The sequence below is a fragment of the Humulus lupulus genome, chromosome 1 (genome assembly GCF_963169125.1).
Source record: "Humulus lupulus chromosome 1, drHumLupu1.1, whole genome shotgun sequence".
NCBI classification, from domain to species: Eukaryota; Viridiplantae; Streptophyta; class Magnoliopsida; order Rosales; family Cannabaceae; genus Humulus; species Humulus lupulus.
In genome coordinates this window covers 154,751,524-154,776,125 of record NC_084793.1, presented here as the reverse complement: position 1 = coordinate 154,776,125, position 24,602 = coordinate 154,751,524, and the positions used below count along the sequence as shown (strand labels likewise).

Here is a 24,602-nt window from a genome sequence, read left to right as displayed (position 1 = left end):
TGGCCCTGATGATGAGGATACCCAAGTATTAAATTTGGTTCGATAGGGGTTCGATGTGCATAGGCAGATGGAGATGGCCTGGTTCTAGTAGCTTTAAATGGGGTTCGATGGATAGAGTGAGATGGTTTGGTTCTAGTAGCTTTAAATGGGGTTCGATAGGCAGATGGTTTGGGTTCATGGGGTTTGATAGGGGTTTGATGGGGTTCGATGGATAGAGGCAGATGGTTTGGTTGTAGTAGCTTTAAATTTGGTTCGATAGGGGTTCGATGTTGGTTCGATGGATAGAGGGAGATGGTTTGGTTCTAGTAGCTTTAAATGGGGTTCGATAGGCTAATTAATTGTTTTCCTATCATTTTTGCAGCATATTGATGTGGCCAAGCATATGCTACGTAGGCGTTGACAGTTCTATCTTGGGGCGTATCAGCAAGATGTTGTTGTGATGAATATTATGTTCTCACAAGTGGTACCAGTTCGTTATGATGCATATTAGAATGCCAAGGAAGCGGATAAGAAAAGGTTTTTGTGGGATTCAGATGTGATATCAATGATTACGGGAATTGACAATCAATTTCTGGCATCGTGGAAGGGAGTAGACACTGTATATTGGTGCCAGAACTACCTTCAAGCACATTGGTTTGCAGTTGAAGCCTCCATTTCTACTTGGACTCTGAATGTTTATGATTCAGACGTGACCGTGATAAGTGATAAACAACTGCAATCGTTTATGAAGTCATGGTCTACTTTGTTCCCATCGTTGTTATTGCAGTCACAACTTTTCAAGGACGACCCTCGGTTGACGATTCCACCTGGAGCTCAAAGATGCAAAGAGTTCAACGTGCACCGCATGCCAGTTGATTCAGTACCCCAAACCAAAGTCAGGTAATCAAAATTCTAGTTTTTATTCAAGTTTTTAAAATTAAATTCTATGTTGATTTTGTTACTAATGCAGTTTATGTTTCGTTCACAGTGGAGATTGTGGTGTGTACGCCATTAAGCACATCGAACACTTATTGGGTAGGCTACCACTTCACACGATCTGCGATGACAACATGAAGTTGTTCAAAAACAAATGGACAGTTGATTTATGGTATCAGAATGTTAGACATTGAAAATTCTCTTCTTATTATATTTCTTTGCTTAAAATTTAGGTTATTAAGAATTTTTTTTGTATTGAGCATCTTTTTATTAACGACAATTAACGACCAAAATTCATTAATGACAATAAAAAAACAAAACAAAAAATAGCCTTCAACTTCAAGTTTAAATAAAATACAACAAAAAATAAACTCAAAGCCGAGCTTTGCATGAGGACTTGTTGTGGCCACGACCACCACATCTACTGCACTTACGCATTGTAACTAGTTTTTCCCTGCCAGATGGCCAACAGTTTGTCCTTGGTCTTCCTAGCTTTGGATTTTTTGGGCGACCAACTTGTTGTTTCTCTATGGGTACACCAACTACCATATTCTTAATGTCATCTGGAAGTATCGAGTCATTCTCGTTCCCAGTTAGGTAAATGGTTTCTTTGTATGAATTCCTCCATGACTCAATGGTGTAAAACGGTGAACACAAAGAGTAAAGGTTCACTCCACGCTCTATAGCTGCTGCAGTTGCATGGGGACAAGGTGTGCCTATGAGCTGGAATCTCCCACATGAGCATGATTTCATCATCAAATTCACCTCAGCATCGCTGTCTGCACCAGTTATATGAAACTCGAATTGACCAAGGGCATAGACATTCATGAACCTTCCTTTGTCAGCATTGTTCGATACATCTGCCACCATCAGGGTGGATAATTTGGTGGTAGTCTTCTCTATCACACTACGTCGTTCAGAAAACCAAGACTGTAGTGTGAACCAAATGAATTCCAAAAAAAAATGTAACTGAAAAGGTTCTTGCATCCTTGGTCTTGTTGTTGAAGCTTTCAGCGTAGTTGCTTGTCATTATATTATATCGTTTTCCAGGAAAGAAAGGACGAGACCACTTATCAAAACCAATTCCCTCCAAATAGGCAGCTATGGGAGGATCCATTCGCTTAATATTTTCAAAATGCTTTAGAAATTTGGTCTTCTTCCATGCATAGGCTGCTACCCACATCTCACTCTGATAGTGATCGGTCTTGAACTTAGCTTTCACATTCATACTGATGTGATGGTAGCATGCGTTGTGGTAGGCATCAGGAAAGACAGCCTCTAGAGCTTGAATAATACTAGCATGCCTATCTGACACGAAAGCCAAGTCATCAACGTCCCCAATGGCTTCCTTCAACTTCGTCATGAAATATTTCCACGAGTTGTGGTTCTCACTATCCACCAACCCGAATGCAATCAGATATAAATGACTATTCGCTTCCAAAGCAACAGCACATAGCATATGGCCACCGTACTTATTCTTCAAGAACGTGCCATCCACACATATCACAGGACGACAAAATCTAAATCCCCTCCTACAAACTCCAAGGGCAAAGAAGCAATATAGGAAATGACCATCTTCAGTGATAAAATCAGTAATTGTACCTAGATTATTTTGCTGCAACATGTGCAAGTAGGATGGTAACTTGCAATACGAATCCTCATATGTCCCCCTAACATATGTAAGTGCATTCTCTCTACATCTCCATGCCTTTTCATAACTCATATCAATACCAAAAATTTTCTTCATATCCTCCTTTATGTTGTTTGCCATGTAACTGGTCCCATCAACTGTGTATTTGTTCTTTATGAGGTGTCCAACGACCCACGGTGCAGGTTGATGATGACCTTTTTGTCGCACTTCTAGTGAGCATGTGTCTACGCTCTTGTATACCGTGATCTCAAACATGGGGGACATTGGTAGTTTTTTCCCTCTTAGTCTCCAACAACAGTCAGGATCTTTGCATGTGATATACCACACGTCAATACCAGACTTTTTCACCATATACTCAAAGTTATTCTTCATTGCAAATAGAGCAGCTTTGGATTTTAAATCAATCTTGTCCTCAAAAGTCTTCCCAACATATATTTCTCCCATTGGTGCACCAGATGATGAGGAATGGGTTTTAGCATATGCCTCAATATCGTCTTTTGTAAATATTGGGGCACTCCATCTGGTGTGATCTTCTCTTGATACAATTGTATCCCTCCACCCAGTGTTATCTTCTGTCCTAGCAGGTTGATTACTGCTTCGAGCAGGTGCTCGACGTCCTTGAGTTGGAAGATGTGCCTGTGCAAGAGGCAGTCTTGACTCTTCTTTTACTTGTTGGGCTTGGGAAATGTCTAACTCCTCATTTGAAACATCTGCACTATAATACGAGTCATCCTCGGAACCATCATCATTATCTTCAAAGCAATTACCAAATGGATCATCATTCACATAGGGATCGTACTCATATGCCTCAAGCACACATGTGGGACCTCCTTATGGTATATCAAGCTGAATAGTAGCCATTGGATCAGTAACTGGAACAAAAGTGCCCACCTCGCTAAGATGCTTGTAATTGCTACCTGCAGGAGATGGATCGACATTGGTCCTGTCTTTTTTGTTCACACTAAGAGAAGGATCTGACATGACATTCTTCTTAACTAGAGTCACACATAAGACTATCTGTTCTTTCAAGCTTATTCCTAAGAATACATGAACTTGATGATCATTCCTCAATTAAACCGGTGCAAATTGTTGGTCGTCGCATACGTATGGCACCTTGAGTTTCAATTCATACACCTCTCTATCCACCTGAAATGTCTCGTGTAGTATGTCAAGTAGTTGCAAGTAAGTGGCATCATTCTCTACTGGTATCACTTCACCTTCAGCATCCTTAAAATACCATTTCCTACCATCTGTTTCCCAAACACCGTTGTAAGAAACAAATACGTAAATAGTAAAACTTGAAATAAAAAAACACAAATACAATTAGCTGAAAAACATATGGTAGGAAATGGTATTTTAACGATGCTGAAAAACATGACCATCGAGCCTACATCGAGCAGGCATCGAGCCTCCATCGAGCATGCACAAAATAGTGAGAATGCACATTACCATCGAGCTTGCATCGAGTAGGTATCAAGTAACCATCGAGCACAACATGCAACGTAAAAAATGATGTGCCATCGAGCCTGCATCGAGCAGACATCAATCATCCATCGAGCATGCATGAAATAGTGAGAATACACATTACCATCGAGTACCCATCGAGTAGGTATCGAGTAACCATCGAGCACAACATTCAACCGTAAAATTGATGTTCCATCGAGCCTGCATCGAGCAGGCATCGAGCAACCATCAAGCATGCATGAAATAGTGATAATGCGCATTACCATCGAGTAGGTATCGAGTAACCATCAAGCACAACATGCAACCATAAAAATTGATGTGCCATCGAGCCTGTATCGAGCAGGCATCGAGCAACCATCGAGCACAACCCAAACCCAGAAAATACCCAGAAAACGCGGATCGACAAAAAACCAGAAAAAAACCAAAAAAATGTGCAAATATTGCTCAGATTTATTCGAAATGCCCAAAAAGTTTAAAGGAAACATCACTAATCCAAGTATTTAAGAAAAAATTGCTTACCCATAAAATTTTTCGCCAAGATTTCTCAACCCTTACTTTGGTCTTGATCTCTACAAATGGCTTTCGTAGGGGTTGCTCGACTTCCTTCTACCGTGGTGCTCTTAGTGGCGGTGTGAGGTGAGGTGAGTGAAAGAGAGTGAGGAAGAAACAAGAAGAAGGAAGAGAGGAGGGAAGAGAGGAGATAGTTGTGATAGGGGTATTTTAGGTATGCTAAAATGAATTGGCATTATTTTGTAATGATAAGAATGCCTAGCATTTTTTTGAATTACAATCCACTATTAAGCATAAAATGTCAAATTTCCCTTTTATAAGTGGTGGCAAAAAGTGTTATTTATACTATTATAAATAACAAAAGAAATACTTACCAATTTATTAAAATAACACAACAAAGTGTTATTGGAGACTATACAATAATACTTCTTTATAACTTTGGAAAAGTATTATGTAAAGTGCTCTGAGCTACGATAACGCCATTTTTCTTAACACATCGAAAAGTGTTATGGTTCATATTTCATAATACTTTTTTGGTCTTATTGAAAGTCATTTTTCTTGTAGTGCGCCCCTAATGGGGCAGAGGCGGGAAACATGAACCCCGTCCCGAACCCGCCTCGTTTACATTGTAATATATATTTTTAATATAAATATTATTTAAAGTATATAATATAATGATTTATATAAAAATATATATTTATTAATGGTATAATTTATTGTTTTTTAATTATTTTATATTAAAAAATATTAATTATTTTATCAATTTTAGAAAAAAATTAAATATTTTTATTAAACGGGTACCCGATAGAGCCCCGACCCCGAGACGGGGCGGGGATGGGGGAGCCATCGCCAGCCCCACCCCGCCCCGCCCCACCCCGTTTACATCCCTGTATATTAGCCTCCCTAAGAATTTAAAAACAACTACCTCTATATCAAGAAAGGAAGATAATGAACGTTTAATGCTACAAATAAAATTTTCTAGAACAGGTAAAGCACTACCAACACCATTAATTTTTTCAACAATCACTTTATAAGCATCATTTTTTAGAGAATATTGCTTTGCTATTTGACACCTTAAGGTGTACAACATAAATTAATGTGGCATGATGCTAGTAGTGTAATTCAAAATCGGGTTTCACATATTTTAATTTTAAAATAAAATATGTGGAACCCGATATTAATTTGAACTAATAGTGATATGACACATCAAGTAGTATATAATGCCGTAAAGTGTCCTTATAATTACTCTATTTTATAAGATAAACATGAAATGTAACCATTGAGAACCAATTAAAGAGCCAATAAATTGACTTGAGCTTCCATAATCAAAGGGGAAAACACTCATTGAAGTAGAATAATCAAACCACTAATAATTTGATCATCATGATCTCTAACAACATCACCCACTCCCATTGTTATTTCTTTTGTAGAAACTGCATCATCAATATTTAACTTATAAAATCCCTAAGCAATAATAATAAAAAAAGGAATAGATCTACTCATTTTGCCTCCAAAGGCTTCCTAGCAAGAGCAACACCTTCTTTGTATTCCTGCAAAAGAGAGTTTGCCCAAGAAAAAATATCCTTAGGAAGCATGTTACTTTGTTTATGCAATCGTGACTTTCTATCAATCCAAATAACCCAAGCTATATGCAAGAAATATTTCCAATCATCCATACATAACAAAGATTTAGCCATCAAATACATAAGAAAATAAAAGTATAAATTCAAGTTAGACATAACAACTTGTACTTATAATCATAAATTTTCCATTTTATTTCTAGCTCTGGAACAACTTCTTATCCCTTTTTTTTTTTAGCATAATGACATGACAATTATCAAGGACATGTGGCAATAATAAAAGCATTAACGACATTCACTATGGACGATGTAAGTGGATACAATGACTAGGCTCACGATAAGTCAAAGATGAGATAGCCAACGATTCTAGTCGAACATCTTTATGCAATGAATGTATGACCCATTGATGCGTAGTTGGTCAAACATAAGGTCTAACACGCAGTACTCGAGAAGCTCATTCCAAAGGCATAGTACACTTTTAAGGGACCATTATTGACATTGTAATACCAGTGAACCTATAAATAAAGGACTCACTAGACCATTTTGATTCATGCAAACTTTTTTCACATATAAACTCTAACAAATTGTAAATAGAACTCTGTCTTAAAGAAATTCAATTGATACCCGTTAATGTGATCTTGAGTTTGAGCATTTATTCAATAAAAATGTCATGTAGACGTAGGTCATTACAACTTTTTGGGCCATACCAATATAAACTCTTGTGTTATTATTTTATTATTGTTCAGTTCTCAAATTATTGTCATTGTTTATTCAAATTATCATTAACCATTTCTAGGGTCAACACAACTCAACAATGCATGAGTAGCGAATGCAACTTGATTATAGTTTTTCCTAATAAAAAGATTAAGCGTTGAAGGAATAGCATCATTATAAATGTTGGGGGAGAGTGAGATTACACTACCAATATAATAAGAATCTACACAAAATTTTCTTGACTAAGTCCAATACAAGACGAGAGAAGAGAAGTGAAAACTGTAGTTATAAAGAAAACCCTTTGATCTTCTTGAAAGCTTTAAACCCTAGACGAAACACTACATTAATTATCTCGCATATTGATGTCTTGGATTTATGTGTCTAGACTTCCCATTATACACACTATTGTATGCTCTAGCAAGAGTAAAGTAACTTAACTATCATAATGTATCAATATTGTTAATACTTCACGGTTATGGGGATATCCGACATGAGATCCCTAAGCCACCCAACCTCTTTGTCGGTTTCCACTAGAGCTAAAAATTTAGCTTCCATGGTTGAGTGTGATATATAAGTTTGTTTCTTGGAACCCTAAAAAATAGGACCTCCTACAAGTGTAAACACCCAACTGGTGGTGGTGAGATTGTCTCACACTCCCGATATCCAACTAGCATCGAAAACCCTTCAAGTATCCTAGGAAAATTTGAGTGGTGGAGGTTATGTTCTTTGGTATTCTTAACATATTCTTCCAATGCTTGATACTTGGGTTGCTAGTAAACCTACTAAGTTTACTAAACACATATGCAATGTCCGCTCTAAAACAATGAGCGACGTACATTAGGTTCTCTATTGCACTTGCATATTAAAGTTGGGCCACCACTCTTCATTCTTTTCAAGCTTCATGTTTGAATCGAATGGTCTATTTGCCTCTTTCATTTTGAGATGACTAAATTTGTTGACCACTTTCTTAACATAATGGACTTTGCTTAAAGCATAACCCCACTATTTCTTATAATTTTGATACTTAAAATGGTATCAATCTCTCCAAGATCCTTCATCATGAAGTTTGAAGGTAGAAACCTATTTGTTTCTATTATCTCTCTCGTGTGATTACTCAAAATCAACATATCATCTACATAAAGATACACTAGTATGATATGGTATTCACAAGTCTTAGACTATAAACACTTTTCCTGATTGTTGTGTCTAAACCCATTCGAAACAGTGACTTTATCAAACTTCTCATGCCATTGAGTTGGAGCTTGTTTCAAACCATATAATTGACAAGTTACACACTTTATGTTCATTACCTTGTAGAATAAACCTTCTAGTTATTCCATATAGACCTCCTCTTCAAGGTCTCCATTTAGGAAAAATAACAATCTAATATAAGTTATCTTTGCTACCAGTGCATATGTGTCAAAGTAATCTATTTCATCATTTTGTTTGAATCCGTTGGCTACTAATCTAGCCTTGAAAGATTGTATCGTGCAATTGGAATAGTATTTTCCTCTAAATACCCATTTGCACCCAATTGGTTTGGGCCTTTGTTGAAGGTCAATCAATTCTCAAGTGTGGTTAGACATAATTGGATCCAGTTCATCATTTATTGCCTCCTTCCAAAAATCAAAGTGTCTCGAAGACATTGCTTCTTTGAAAGTTTTGGGATCATCTTATATTTGAAGTACTATTGGAAATTTCCAAGTAACCTATTTTTGTTTCCTTTTACTAGATATAGTGTCTCCACTTGAGAATTTTTTTTATTTGATTTAAATTCTATAAGCCTTTGGCTTCTTCTAGGAAATAAAGGTTGCTCTTCATCCATTTTATTAGTCTCTTCTTGAGGCTCTCTAATTTCAATAGGTTCTTTAGAGTTATTATTATTATCACATAACATGTTCTCAAAGAACTCAACCTTCCTTGATTAAATTATTACATTACATTCCAAGTCTAACAATCTATAGAATTTTGTATTTGAGACATTGCAAACAAATGCACATCTTATAGCCATTGGTTCCAACTTGGTCCTTTTAGGATCTATACTCTTGCAATAAGCAAGACAACCCAAAACATTAGATAACCTATATTTTATTTCTTTCCTTTCCATAAACCTTACGGAGAGATATTGCTTTTATTCATGGGATACGATTCAATATATGCCATACAGATTACAAAGCTTCACCCCACAAATTAAAACTTAACTTTGAATGCAATATCACATAATTGATCATTTCAAGAAATGACCTATTTTACTTTTTTCGCTATACCATTTGTTGTGGAGAATATGGGGCGATACATTAATGTATTATACCATGCTCTTAAGAAAATAAGTTGATTTTTTTTTAAAATATTCCCCACCCCTATCACTTCAAAGTACTTTTATTTTCCTTTCCAATTGATCTTAACTTCTGCTTTATATGTTTTAAACACAAATAATTCACAAAAAAATACCACAAACAATTCACAACATAGGCCTAAGTCGATCAAGGTGCGTTACCAGGCACTAGGTTCATGGTCTTCTCAGAGCGGGTGAGTACAACACTCTAGATGGCCATGCCATGGCAGTCTGGATTCAACATGCTTATTGTCGTTTTTGGCCTTTGTCGATCCCGACCCTTGCCAATTCTGGCCTATGTCGACAGTCACAAACACATATACATGACATAACAATTACAAAAATTCAGAAATAATACTAAACACGGGTAATCGGGCCATGCCCTACTCTACGGGCACAACAATTTTCTTACCTGTGTCCCGAGTTGACAATACATGGTGATCCCGAGCACGATCCCTAATCCCGAGCCTTAGTGGTAAATCCTAGTCACAACGTAATAATAAATAACCATCACAATATAAATTGATTAAAAGCTTTTAGAATAAAATACTAGCCTCCGAGACCTCAAATTCTACTAAACTGAGTAGTAGGATCCTTCCCGAGCTCCTAAGTTTGAGTTCTTGAACCAAAAAACCCTAACTGGCCAATATTTTCTATTTGAGGCATCGTGACCCTTGAATTCAGAGGCGTTGTGACCCTCTACAAGTTAGAGAACTCAAGGCTCTCACCTGGGGGACACAGGCCGCGGCGCACCCCAACTTGCGCTGCGGCGCCTGGGCGATTCAGCAAACACCCTAGGCCTGCTGGGTTCATGCGGGTCGCGACCCTCAAGAACAGCGCTGCGACGCGACCCCACAAACCCAGAATTCCTGTGATTCCAGAAATTACAAATCCTTCCCAATACATCCCGAAATCAATTTCTAACCCATTTCAACCATAGAATTACACCAGCAATACAAACTCAGAGATCTAAGATTTCAACAAAAACACCAAAAAAAATAAACTAAAAGCTTGAGAATTGAGATTACCTCATGGAATTCGAGTTTCCCTAGCTGGATCCTTTAGTTTGACAACCACAATCTTCAAAGCCTAGCGCTCAACTCCCACCAAAGACAGCCCTAAGTTGAAACTCAACAAATCCCTTTACATACTTGAGAGAACCACTTGCAAGGGAGAGGGAGATAGAGAGGAACGTGTAAGAGAGAGAGAGAGAGAGAGAGAGAGAGAGAGAGAGAGAGAGAGAGAGAGAGAGAGTGTAACATCCTCCTAACTAAGGACCGTTACACTGTGTACTTAAAATTGTGTTAGACTTGTTAACCAAGTCATTTGGTTTAAAGTGTGTCACTAAGGTTAATGTCAAGGGTTAGGGTTAAAATTTTTGGTCAAACGAACCGTTGACTTTTATTTAAAAAGTTTCATACAGACACGGGATCCCAAAATATTACAACAAACTTTTAAAAAGGTATATATACATCAAAAGTTACATTCAGCCGGCCTAAGCAGCAAAAACAGGGCTACAACCCTAGTTCCTCTGAGATACTCCCGACCGTGGTGGTCGAGCAGCTGCATATGTACATGCCGCCACCGAAGCTCTCCAACTCATGGCTGGTCAAGCTTTCCCTTCCCCTTACTTGCTCCACAAAGCACCCGTGAGCCAAGGCTCAGCAAGAAAACTCAACATGTTCATAAATAGAGAATATAAACCTCCAGATACCCATCTAATAAGCAATATCAACCTATAGTTACCATCATTGAGTTACAAACAAGTGGTCATTGGACCAACTTGGGGTCGCTGCCCTAAAAAGTTGGCTTTAGATCCAACCACGGGGCCTATGCCCTAGCTACATGACCATAGAGTCACCTAGGGCCCTCACCCTTAGCTATGAATCACTAGCCATTGAGCTAGCCCAACCCCTTGGTTTACCATCGACCTTAGAGTTTACCAACGTAATAGTACGTTGCTGGTTTAGGCCTAAGCCTTTTGACCAATGCGCATCGCACTATTACCGTCCTTGACTAATAAGTCAAGCCCTGATCTAGGATTACAGACCTCAATACAGAAATAGGTATGGATAGGCATATCCCAACAGAATACGCACATATGCATGTTAATCACATAACACCACCGAATAATCATTCTCACAATGTTAATCATACCTATTTAACGGGGCCTCATGTCCTAACCGCGAAATTCACACAACAGTCATAAAGCACTTAAGCAGATATCAATCAACATGTGAAGCAAAAGCTTTAATATAAATGTCCTCAGGGCCCAAGCCCTAGTCAAGATAATTGATAACAGTCGGGCCAAGCCCTAATCACATATAACACGTATTGGGTGCAGTTTTGTTACCTCAAGTCTGAGTAGGCGTAAATAAGAACGACCCTCGAGCACGATCCTGGTTCCGAGCCCCTAGCGATACCCTAGTCACAACCATAATATAGGATTCCATCAATAATGAGCAAATAAAGGCTTCTGGACCGAGTCCTAGCCTCCGGGGCCTCTATCTTGGTTGGGTCCACCAGAATCCCCTCCTTACTCACAATATGGCCTAGAAATGTTACTTGGGGTAACCAGAATTCACACTTACTAACTTGGCATAAAGCCTATGCTCCCTCAATCGTTGTAGTACCAAATGAAGATGTTCCTCGTGTTCTACTTCTGATTGGAAGTACACCAGTATATCATCAATGAATACGATCACAAACTTATCAACATAATCCCTGAAGACCCTATTCATCAAATCCATGTAGGTTGTTGGGGAATTGGTTAACCAAAAAGACATGACCAAGAATTCATAGTGTCCATACCTCGTACGAAACTTGGTCTTTGGTATGTCCTCCTCCTTAATCCTCAACCGATGGTAGCCAGACCGAAGGTCGATCTTAGAAAATACTGTCTTCCCTTGTAGCTGATCAAACAAGTCATCGATCCTGGGCAGTGGATATTTATTCTTAATAGTCAACTTATTTAGCTCTCGGTAATCGATGCACATTCTTAAGGACCCATCCTTCTTCTTCACAAACAGCACTGGAGCACCCCATGGTGAAAAGCTGGGTCTAATGAATCCTAGATCTAGTAATTCCTGCAACTGAATCTTCAATTCTTTTAATTCTGCTGGAGCCATTCGATAAGGTATCCTCGATACTGGTTCTGCTCTCGGCACCAATTCTATGACAAAGTTGATCTCTCGATGTGATGGCAATCCTAGTATGTTTGCTGGAAATACATCAGGAAACTCACAGACCAACCTAGTCTCACCTGGTCCAACTAAAATAACCCTAGAGGTATCCATTATGTTTTCTAAGAATCCTATGCAACCTTTTTGCAATAGGTCTCTAGCTTTCAATGCAGAGATCATAGGTACTCGTGGTCCACTCACTGTCCCCACAAACACGAAGGGTTCCTCTCCTTCCGGCTCAAAAGTTACCATCCTTCGCTTACAGTATATCATCGTTCCATACTTCGTCAACAAGTCCATTCCCAAGATCATATTAAAATCATCAATTACCAGCTCAATCATATCCACAGACAATTCCCTACTGTATATCTCCTTTGGTAATGGTCTAATCCACCTTCTAGAGACTACCAGTTCCCCAGTTGGCGACAAAGTCCTTAATCCTCTAGCATACAGATTACATGGTCTACAAAGATGGGCTATCTCTCTTGAAGATACAAATGAATGAGTAGCTCCTCAATCAATTAGTGCAGTAAATGAAGAACCAGCACTAGAAATCTGACCTTTCATGACCGAGGGACTAGCCCAGCCTCGGTCTGGGTCAAGATGTACACTCTGGCTGGAGTGAGGCTGTCTCTCCTCTTTGGTTCCTTTTTCTTGACTTGAGGATAGTATTTCCTCAAATGGCTGACACTCCCACAGACAACGCAGACTCTAACTCTGCACTATCCCAGATGGCGTCGCTTGCACCATGCACACTCTGGGTAGTTTCTCCAGTTCTCTCCCCCACTCTATCTGCCACCAAAGGGACCTCGTGCCCTCCTATCTGGACCAGGAGGAACAAAAGAATCTGAGGCCTTTCTCTTCTGCTCACTGGGGACACTCCATCAGCTAGCACAATGGAGGGAGGTACCATCCTCCGAGCATCACGCCTTGCAGCGCCTTCCTTCCATATCTGATCTTTAGCACCCTCAGCAATAAGGGATTTTTCCACTACTTGAGCATAAGTGGTAGTCCTTGGATCCAATGATATCTTGACATCCCGGGCTAACATTACAGTCAACCCTCATACAAAGTGGTCCCTCCTTGCCATATCAGTAGGCACCAAATCTAGTGCGAACTTAGCCAATTGGTCAAACTTCAAGGCATACTCTATTACAGTCATTCTATTTTGAGTTAGGTTGGTGAATTCATCCACCTTTTCAGCTTGAACTACAACACTGTAGTACTTATCATTAAAAACATCCATTAATTCATCCTAAGTCATAGTATTCACATCTCTCCTCTGAGACACAACTTCCCACCAGATGCGGGCATCATCCTTCAACATATGACTGGCACAAGCCACCTTCTTATTTCCTTCCACCCTCATAAAATAATGCATGGAAGAAATCATATTCATCCACTGCTCTGCCTGCAGTGGGTTTGGACTTTTGCAAAGGTAGGAGGTTCCTGCTTTTTGAACCTCTCATATAAAGGCTCCCACCTATTTTCCATCATAGGCTGGGCTGGCACTGGGGCCATAGCCTGTGGGACATGTAATCCAACATTCCAAGGAGGAGCCTGTTGTCTCAGCTCTCAAAGTTCATCTTCAGTTCTCTGAAGTTTGGCTTGCATTTCTGCAAACATCCGTTGGCAGTTCTGTGGGGCAGGTGGAGGGTCCTGACACTGGTTGTTATCTTCGGCCATATTTCTGCAGAATTGATTTGATCACCGAGGCATAACTTCAATATGCATGCAATCAATGATGCCACACATCACGCACAATAAAAACATCCAAAGAAACCCCCTCCCAATTCAACCGATCAAATACACACAACAACCAACACAATGCACAAACACACACTGCATAATCATATAACAGTCAAAGGGGCCATGTCCTAGCATTATAGACACATCATGCTTTACATATATCAACAGGAAGACAGTAAATTCAGATAAACAATTAAACAGATAGTTCACTTAATACCGACCAACCCTAAGTCTAGCTTGTCTCTAGCAGGTTCAATCAATATTCAGGAACCATAAACTTTGGTACACTCTGATACCAAGTTGTAACACCCTACTACCCTAGAGTCATTACCATGTGATTTTAAAATGTCCAATTAACTCACTAATCGAGGTTTTAGGCCAAAAGTGTGATTAAATCAGGGTGAAGACTCATTTAACGAAACTTTAATATAAAAGGTTTGGACATTCATTAAGAACATAAAAGTGTTACATTGGGATCCCAAAACATTGTTTAAAACATAATTACAAATCAAAAGTTATTACATAGTTGACCTAGGAAACAAAATCGATCATTCATACAACATTCCTCAAAACTACCCCAGCCGTGGCGCCCAGGTAGGCCAAACATGTACGCGCTGCTCCATGCCCTCCAACTCATGCTTGGTTAGCCTTTCCCTTGCCCTTACCTGCACCATAGAACACCCGTGAGCCAAGGCCCAACAAGAAAACTCCCAAAACATAGAATATGACAGTTCATTTCAATAAATGCATAACTAAACAAATATCACAAACAATTCACAACAGCGGCCTAGGCCGATCAAGCTACGTTACCAAGCACCAGGTTCACGGTTGTAATGCCCCGAATTCTCCGATGTGGTTTAATGGCGGGATTAGTAGGCCGGGAGGGCCATACTTGTTTAATTAAGCCATTAAATGATATTATGCATGTATATGTGAATTATATTATAATATGATGTTAAATGCATGCATGTGGGTCCACATTTTAATTACAGGGGTGTGATGGTAATTTGGCCCGTTGAGGGTATAATTGTATATTTGTATGCATGTCGGTGATATATGCTGAGACCACATTATAATGTGGGTTTGTTCGAGCTATTCGGCATGAGACGATCTTGGAATATTTATTAGCGGTTTAGTCACAACAGGTTTAAGTGCGGGGCTCGGGTTGAGTCTCGGGGTGATTTTAATGATTAGAGCGTTACCGGGAATTAAAGGGTAACAGGATGTGAGTTATTGGTGTTTGAGATTATTGAGAATAGCGGGAATTGGAGAGCGTTAACTATGATTAACGAGATAGGAAGAAAGTACCAATTTTTCCCTTGGGAGCCTTTAGAAATCTTAAATTGACCTAGGGGTAAAATGGTCATTTCACCCCTAGGATAGATAAAACCATTGGTGGCTGAAGAAGAGAGCAAAAACAGAGCACGTTTAAGAGTTTCTCCCATACCATTTTCTCCTTCAATTTTCTTTGTAATTTTTGAATCATTCTTAAGGATTCAAGCTTGGGAAGCAAGCCTTGGGAGTTTGGGAGTGTGTTCCACCATTGAAGAGCATCATAAGCTGAGCTTTGGGTAAGTTTCTAACCATAGAATTCTCTGGTTTGCCCTGTTTTAGCTTTGTTTTGTAGCTAAGATTTCTAAGGTGAATACTTGGTTTTGTAGGGAGTTTTGGCTAGGGTTCCTATGCTTGTGATGTTTGGGGTGTGTTAGGATGGTTTTTGGGTTCATTTGGAATTAAGAATGGGATTTGGAAGCTTGGGAATCAGGTTGGAATCGAAGGAGATGAAGAAGGTCGGTTCAGGGGAGTTTTGGTCTGGAGGTAGCACTATAGCGCCCACCCTAGGGCGCTACGGCGCTCCTCAGGAGGCAGATGGGCATGTTGGGGGTTTTGAGTATAGCGTTGTAGCGCTACCCTGTTCCTTCAAAGTCCCGTTTTGAGTGTTTTTAAGGGTTTTTGACTTGGGGTTTCAATCCTTAAGGCCCGGGATCGAATCTACTCACCGTGTGGGCATGTTTCGAGGTCCTGAGAGTGGTGCTTATGTTAAGACCCTATTCATGTTGATTCTCATTAATGGATGTTATAATTGGTTGTGACTAGGTAACCACTAAGGAACCAAAAGATCGATCGTTCTCAGGGGTCATCCTTATTATATTTCTCACTCAAACCTGAGGTAAGAAAACTGCACCCTGTGTATATATGACATGCGTATTTGTTATAAGGGCATGTTGATTAACAATGTGGACATGGATTGCATATTAAATGCTAGTGGATGTTAATTACTTGTATATGGAACTGACTAGTCAGGGACACTGACCTAAGAGTTAGAAACGACATGAGCGTCCTGAACGCAGGGCCGAGTGAAGATTAGATCTAATCGATATCAGTGTTGAATCGCTCTAAGGCATTAACACTGGACCGATCCTAAGGTCGATGAACTTATAAGCGCTTGGCTAGTCTGAGACTAGTTATTCAGAGCCAGGGCACATGGCCCCGGTGACTGTTTGTCACATGGCTAGGGAATGTTGTTCCAGGGTTATGACTCTATGGTCATGAGGAAGGTTATGTTGGTGACCATTAACATACACCTATCCTGTTCAAACTTATGAAAGGTTCACTTATCAGTTAAGCTCAAGTGACCCTATCGTCACATGGCTATAGGGGGGGCTGTACTCGCTTTTGTGACTTTTGCGACTGTCACTTATTTGTTTGGACTGATGGTCCTGAATGATTATTATGATCATTATTGACATTATATCATGCTTTATTGTGTTTTCTTGTTGGGCCTTGGCTCATGGGTGCTATATGGTGCAGGTAAAGGGAAAGAAAAGCTCACCCAGCCTTGAGTGGAGAGCTTAGGTGGTGATGTGTACATATGCGGCCGCTTGACCACCACGACCAAGGCGTTCTCAGAGGAACTAGGGGGTTTACCCTATTTTTGCTGCTTAGGTAGGCGGGATTGTAAATTTGAAACAGTAATGACCATTTTGTACTGAGAACAACTTGTAAATGTTTTGATTAGCTCTGCAGAGCAGTTTGTAATGAAAGATATCCATTCCTTTTTATTAGTTTTATACCTTAACCTGTTAATCACATTTAGAGCACGTTTTTAACCAAAGGACTCAGGTAGCGGGTCAAATTTCCGGTTCACCGTCACCGTAACTGTTCTGGGATAACCAGGGCGTTACAACGGTCCTAACTAAGAGGATGAGTATAGCACTCTAGATAGCCATTCCATGGTGGCCTGCATTCAGCATGCTTATAGCCATTTTCGGCCTTTGCCGATCTCTACCCTTGCCGATCCCAGCCTTTGCCTATCAGTTACAAACGCATATATATGAGATAGCAATTACAGACATTCAAACATAATACTAAACACATATAATCGACCCATGCCCTACTCTACGGGCACACATAGTTTTCTTACCTAAGTCCTGAGCTGACAATACAAGGCGATCCCCAGCACGATCCCTAATCCCAAGCCTTAGCGGTAAAACCTAGTCACAACGTAATAATAAATAACCATCACAATTTAAATTGATTAAAAGCTTTTGGAATAATATACTTGTAACACCCTAGTTAGCCAAGACCGTTACACTGTGCGTTTAAAATAGTTCTTAACTCGCTAAGCGAGTCATTTGGACTTAAACATGTAATTAAAGACTAAATCAAGGTTAGGTATTAAATTTTTTGATGAACGAGGTCATTATTTTTCATTTAAATATTAAGTTTATGCACGGAATCCCAAAAAGTGGTTACAAACTGACAACAGACAAAGGGAATACAAATTAGTCATCCTAAGCGGCAAAACAGGGTTCAACCCTAGTTCATCCCAGTCTATCCTGACTATGGCGGTCAAGTAGGCTTATATGTACACACTGCCTCTGAAGCTCTCCAACTAATGGCTAGTCCAGCGCTCCCTTCCCCTTACCTACACCACATAGCACTCGTGAGCCAATGCCCAACAAGAAAACTTAAATCAACAGATACAAATGAGCAACAGTATATAAACAATAAACTTAAATCAATAAATTCAATCAGCAACAATCAATACAGTTAGTTAAGTGCAATCAACACCTTTGTTTATTTGTATAACGTACATGCTCGACACCCTTGGGCTGAGTCCTCTGGTCTTATAGTGGAACCTGACACGCTTAGGCCAGGCTGTGTTCCGAACGCTTGCTATCAGCCTCGGCGCCCTTAGGTCGGCCTTCAAAATCACATATATATTGCACAACACACAATCAGATGCAACATATACAAGCATGCATTGTTGGATATTCTCAAAAACTGTTATAGCCATATTCTCACAAATAGTCGTAATCATACTCATGTTTAAGTCCTGAACATATAGCGTATGGAAATCCCGAGCAGGATCCCTATTCCCGAGTCTTAGTGGTATAACCTAGTCACAACACAATAATGGATAATCATTAGGTACTTTAGACTATTTAAGAGTTTCAAGGTATATTTCTTGCCTTCGGTATCTCAAATTCTACTAAAGTAGGTAGTAGAATCCTTCTCGAGTCCTTAGGTTTGAGTTCCTGAGCTTAAACACCCTATATGGCAAACATTCTCTATTTGAGTCGCGGCGCTCCTCAAAGGCACTGTGGCCTTCTACAAGTCAGAGAGCATCCTAAGGAATTTCCCTGGACACGCACTGTAGCGCAAACTACCCAGCGACGTAGCGTTAAGGCAATTTAGCGAACCACCTAGGCCTCTGAGTTCATGCGGGTCGCGACGCTCCAAGAACAGCGCCATGGCGCGACCCCGTGAACCCAGAATTTCCATAACTTTTCCTGCGTTTTCCCCGAACCAAAACCTCTAAAAACCACATTTCAACTATTTCAACCACCACAGCAATACCGGCAACTCAAATGAACAACTAATAAAAACCCATAGCCTCTAAAACACAACAATCATAACTTAATGTCCTAAAAAGTCAGACCTATGCTAATACCAGAACCCAATTGAATACTCAGAATTTAAGCTTACCTCAATAATCATTTCGACTCCTTGAACTGAACCTTAATTACCCTTAGACTCCATCCTTCAATCATAGCCTCAAACCTCAGAAATCACTGCCCTTTTTCCTTCAATTTTCCCAGATTCCCAAGCACTTGAAGAGGGAGAGAGAGAGAGAGAGAGAAGGAGAGGCTGAGAGGTTGAGTGTTTTCTTCTTCTGTTTTGCTTAGTTTCTAGGGTCCTCTAGAATAGCTAAGTTTAGCCAAGGCCAAGTCTATCCCTTGGCACAAAAGACCAAAATGTCCCTTTGTTATCCAGATTTCCGGATGGCAATTAGATCGACATCCTCGGGGAAGCAGAATTACCAATGTCTTTCACGGTAGGTGACCAGAGCTCGCGGATGGACAGAAAGGCTTCGCCTCTCCCGTTTAGTGTCTGGATTACTCTTCCAAGCAAACACGACACGGAAAACTCGTCAACTCTCCCGGACTCCCGAAGGGGTATCCTTCGGGGAAGCCCCTTCCAGGAGAAGCTCTTCGAGTGGTCTCCGCGGAAACAGTTCCGTGCCTCGCACGGAACAAAACCAAGCGGTCGAGTCATGGAGGAGGCATATTTGGAATGATATCCACCTGACACAGGATCCCGCCTGACACGCCCGTCAGGTCAAAGCCGCACACATCCCAGCACGCCTAAGGGTACCTTTTCGCCTACTGTTCCGCTGACAACTTGGAAAAGACGGCTGACTTTGTGTGTTCCCCATACTTTCACGTAAATATACCCACATAGAGTCTTGTAGCCATGCTACTACAGTAATTGTATCCCCTATTTATGGCTGGTGTAATTAAGACTCATGTACGTAGAGAAAAACCCTAATCCAAAACCCTAGCTATAAAGACCCCTTCATTTTACAAGAAGAGGGAGGGCCAACAAATCACATAGCAAGAACTCTACTAAAATCTCTCTAGCTTCATCTTCTTCAAGAGAACCCGAGAGAAACACTGTGAGTGTGTGAAGTTCTTGTACACCAACCATCTTACTGTAACCTTTTCCAAGTATAATAACATCGACTCGTGGACTAGGGCTTGTTAACGCCTGAACCACGTAAAAACACTGTTTGTTTAGTTACATTTCAGCACTTCTACAGTTCTTATCTTTTTATTATTCTGTTTGTATTCGTTTCCGAAAAACTCGGTAAACATTTTGGTGCTTTCATTGAGAGCTGTAGGAAGTTGTTAGTCAGCTCTTTTTCTGTTTACGTTTTTTGTATTCACTTCGTGCTAAAGAGATGGTGACTACGAGAAAATCCGCGGTTGACAAAAATGCTAGGGTCAACCCCGATACTGCGATGGAAGATGCGGTGCAAAGCGAACCCTTGGACTACCAAGGTGAAGACCCGACATCCCGCCAGGACCGGGTCAGTACCGAAGATACGACATACGTAGAAGACGAAGAAGAGTATGTCCAAGACGGTTATTACAAGGACGGCTGCTACTATGAGAAGGACCCAGAACTGGTCCAAGTAGCCGAAGAACTGGAGGTCACCAAAGCCAAGCTTGCTGAGCAGGAGCGCCTCTCCGAAAAAATGCAGTGCATGATGGAGCGCCTCCAAAGCAAGTTCGGAGACCTAGGCGACTCGGACGAGGACGCCTCTGTTTTAGGTGGTGCTGATGCCGCTATGCCGGATCCAGCCGCTGCTGGACCATCCAAAGCCGCCCCTAACAAGGGCAAAGAAAAAGTTGGAGAGCCTGTACGCGCTGACGCCCCTGCACCTCCTAAAGGCGTGAATCACCAGGCCGACTGCCCCCCCCCCCCCCCCGCGCGCAGAAGGTCTCTGGCGCTCCTAAGCCCAGACGTCCTTTAGCCCCAAGGGGGCACTCCGTGCCTAAAGGGCCCGGTGCTAAGGCACCCAGGCCTAGGGGAAGGAACAACCGCCCCAGTGATTCCGTCAACCAGGACGGTCGGGCTGCAAACTCGCACTCCGAAGATAGCTGGTCCACGGTGGACCTAAGAAGAAGGTTGGAGGCCAAGTATGAAAAGGCCAAAGGAGAAAAGGCCCGGCCTCACGGAGATGACCTCCGAAATCATATTAATGACAAGCTCCAGGGACGTGACCTCCTGGAGAGTGATACGAAGAGGCTCGAGGAACAGATTGCTGCCTTGACCAAGCTGGTTCGGAAGCAAAGTGGGGCCCTGTCAGACTCTGAGGAGGAAGACCCGGAACCATGTATTCGGAGGATCGCGGAAACGTCCCTCCCGGATAACTTCAAAATGCCTCACATAGAATTATATGATGGGAGGACAGACCCGCGTACCCACCTAGCTAAATACAACAAAATGATGCAAGTGGCGCGTGTCAGTGAGGACGCCAAATGCATGTGCTTCTCACTCACCCTTACCAAGTCTGCGGAGGACTGGTGGAAAAGATTAGCTCCCGGATCAATCCATAGTTGGAAGGAGCTACAGTCCGCGTTTAGGAGGCAGTTCATTGCTGCCCGCGACCACGACATGGAAGTTGGTTCCTTAACCAACATCAAGCAGCAACCCAATGAGAACCTCAAAGCTTTCATTCAGAGAATGATGGACGCTGCTGCAAAGACCAAGGTCAGCGATGACATGAAGCTGATCGCCCTTCAATCGGGCCTTACTGTCGGCTCCCTGCTATGGGGGGAAATGCAAAGGAGACGGGCAGAAACGCTGTCCGAATTCATGTCAAAAGCTCAGGGAATCATCAACCTTGAGGATGCCTACCAGCAGGCCTTTGGAGTTCCCCCGGCTCCAACGCCTTCCGTGACTGCGCCGAGCTTTTCTTCGCAAGCTCCCGCACTAGCCCTCACGCTTCCAGGAGCCCAATTCACTCCAAGTGTGTATGGGCCTTCCGCGTCTGCTCGGACGCCGAGTCAAACCCATTTCTCTGGGTACGGAGCTGTACAAACCGGATGTAGTATCGCTCCTGGCATGCCGCAGCCGCAAGCGGAAGGCCCAGAATGAAATTTGAGCCAATCGCGGAGCAAACGAAGCGGAAGAAACCCCAACCGGGGAGACCATTCAAAGAAGCCCCGGAAGGACTATGAGCCCAAGTTCACGGAATATACCAGTTTGATAGACTCGCGAGAGAATGTCTATCGTGCGACCTGTAATATGGTCAACTACAGGAAGCCCCCAAAAGTGTCTCACGGAGGAAGGCGTTCGCGAGACTCCAATAAGAGGTGTGAGTTCCACGGAGACGTGGGGCACACCACGAACGAGTGCCTTCAGCTGAAGGATGAGATCGAGTCCCTGGCAAGAGCGGGACACCTCGGTCAGTGGGTGAGGATACCCATTATCTATCCCGGACAGGGGGTAGTTCACGGAGCTGCATATTCCCCGGGACAGAGGGGGACCGCTAGCGCTCCTGGAGCCGGTCACCCCCAAGCTCCCGGGTCTCAGTTCCCAGCGCTTCCTGCTCCAACCGCCCCGGCACCCATCGCCTTGTTGGCTCCAGGACCGGGCAACCCATATCCGCCCGGCCTTGCTCCGCCACCCGTTGACGGACACGTAGCCACCATTTCCGGAGGACCGCACCTTGCCGGAAGCACCCGCAACTCCCAGAAGAGGTACTTGAGGGAGTTAGAGCACACCGGGGAGATGTGTGCCTTGGTTCAATCACCTGCTCAACGTCCCCGAATGATGGACCTTCCCATCACCTTCACAGAGGACGATGCTCGACATGTGCACTTCCCCCACAACGATCCCCTCGTGGTGGAAGCCCAAATTGCCAATAAGAAGGTCTCACGGATCTTGGTCGATAACGGAAGCTCCGTAAACATCCTCTTCAAAGCGGCCTTCCACGCGATCGGATTAACCGAGACAGACCTGACCCCATGCCCCATCCAGCTTCAAGGGTTCAATGGGGACGCACTCATGCCATTAGGCAAAATTCAACTTCCAGTCACCCTCAGAGGAGAAAGCGACGCTTGTGCCTTCAAGCACAGCACATTCGTGGTGGTCGACTGCCCCACGGCGTATAATGCCATCTTAGGCCGACCGGTCCTAATCGATTGTGGGGCCATAACCTCGATACGCCACTTATGCTTGAAGTTTCCATGCGACGATGGGCGTATTGGCACCCTCCGAGGAGACCAACGAAGTGCACGGAACTGTTATAACGTCTCCGTCCGATCCGTCTACACGGTCCAGGAGACGTTTGCTGCCATTCCTTTGGCGGAAGAAATACCAGAAACTAGGGGTGCTCAGGAGGCATACTTTGACGAACTCGACCCAAGAGTGGGAATCGAGAAAGCAATAGAGCCGATGGAGGAAGTCGAAGAGGTGATCCTCAACCGGGGAGATCCCACCAAAGTCATTCAGGTGGGGAAAAACCTGCCGTCGGCCATTCGAGATAAGATCGTGGCCACTGTGAAGAATAATCAGGATATCCTGGCATGGTGCCACGCTGATATGACAGGGATTAATCCTAATGTTGCGTGCCACGCACTCAACATAGACCCATCTGCAACTCCAATTCGCCAAAAGAGGAGGCCGTTAGACCCAGTGAGGGCCGAAGCCGTCAAAGCTGAAGTGGACAAGTTGATGTCCATAGGCTTTCTCCAGGAGTCACACTATCCCGTGTGGTTGGCCAACCCAGTTCTGGTCCCGAAACCCGATGGGTCCTGGAGAATGTGCATTGACTTCACGGACCTAAACAAAGCCTGCCCGAAAGATTGTTTCCCTCTTCCGCGAATCGATCAGATGGTAGACGCTACCTCCGGGTACGAACTCTTATCCTTCATGGATGCGTACTCCGGATACAACCAGATCAAGATGCATGTCGCGGACCAGGAACACACCAGCTTCCTCACGAACAAAGGTGTCTACTATTACGTGGTCATGCCTTTCGGTTTGAAGAACGCTGGGGCGACGTACCAGCGTCTAGTAAACAGGATGTTCAAGGACCAACTGGGGAGGAACATGGAGGTGTACGTGGACGACATGTTGGTAAAGTCCAAGACCTCCGGGGACCACAGTGACGACCTTGAGGAAGCTTTCGCCGTGATCCGAAAGTACGGAATGAAACTGAATCCAAAGAAATGTACTTTCGGGGTCTCGTCTGGGAAGTTCCTCGGTTTCATTGTCAGCTCCCGCGGAGTGGAAGCCAACCCTGAGAAAATTAAGGCGTTCATAGATATGACCTCCCCCCGGAAGCATAAGGATGTCCAGAGTGTTACCGGAAGGATAGCTGCTCTCAGCCGCTTCGTATCCAAGGCCACTGACAAGTATACCCCCCCACGAATGTGCCATGGAACACCACGAATGTGCTTAAGTGGGCCATGGAACTGAGCCAGTTTGACATCCACTACCAACCACGTGTTTCCATAAAAGTTCAAGCTCTCGCGGACTTTATTGTGGAATGCTCGGGAATGAATGACCTCCCGGAAGATCCTGTCCAGGAACTTCCCACCTGGAAGGTCTATGTAGACGGAGCCTCAAATGAAAAAGGAGCTGGAGCAGGGGTCATCCTAATATCTCCCCAAGGGCATCAGCTCCAGAGCGCCATCCGTTTC

The 24,602-nt window shown here is 42.6% G+C and overlaps 1 protein-coding gene across 1 annotated transcript; it reads left to right on the top strand.

Annotated features, from left to right (window-relative positions):
• The first annotated feature begins 486 nt into the window (after window positions 1–486).
• LOC133823615 (uncharacterized) lies at window positions 487–1,109 on the top strand. Its single transcript, XM_062256478.1, has 2 exons — window positions 487–879; window positions 968–1,109. Exons 1-2 carry the CDS (start codon window positions 545–547, stop codon window positions 1,107–1,109), a joined length of 477 nt encoding a protein of 158 aa, XP_062112462.1. The 5' UTR covers window positions 487–544.
• The last annotated feature ends 23,493 nt before the right edge of the window (window positions 1,110–24,602 follow it).

Coding starts and splice junctions, on each gene's coding strand:
- LOC133823615 (XM_062256478.1), top strand. CDS start 545: ATGATTACGGGAATTGACAATCAATTTCTGGCATCGTGGAAGGGAGTA. Junction 880..967: donor GTACCCCAAACCAAAGTCAG/GTAATCAAAATT, acceptor TTTCGTTCACAG/TGGAGATTGTGGTGTGTACG.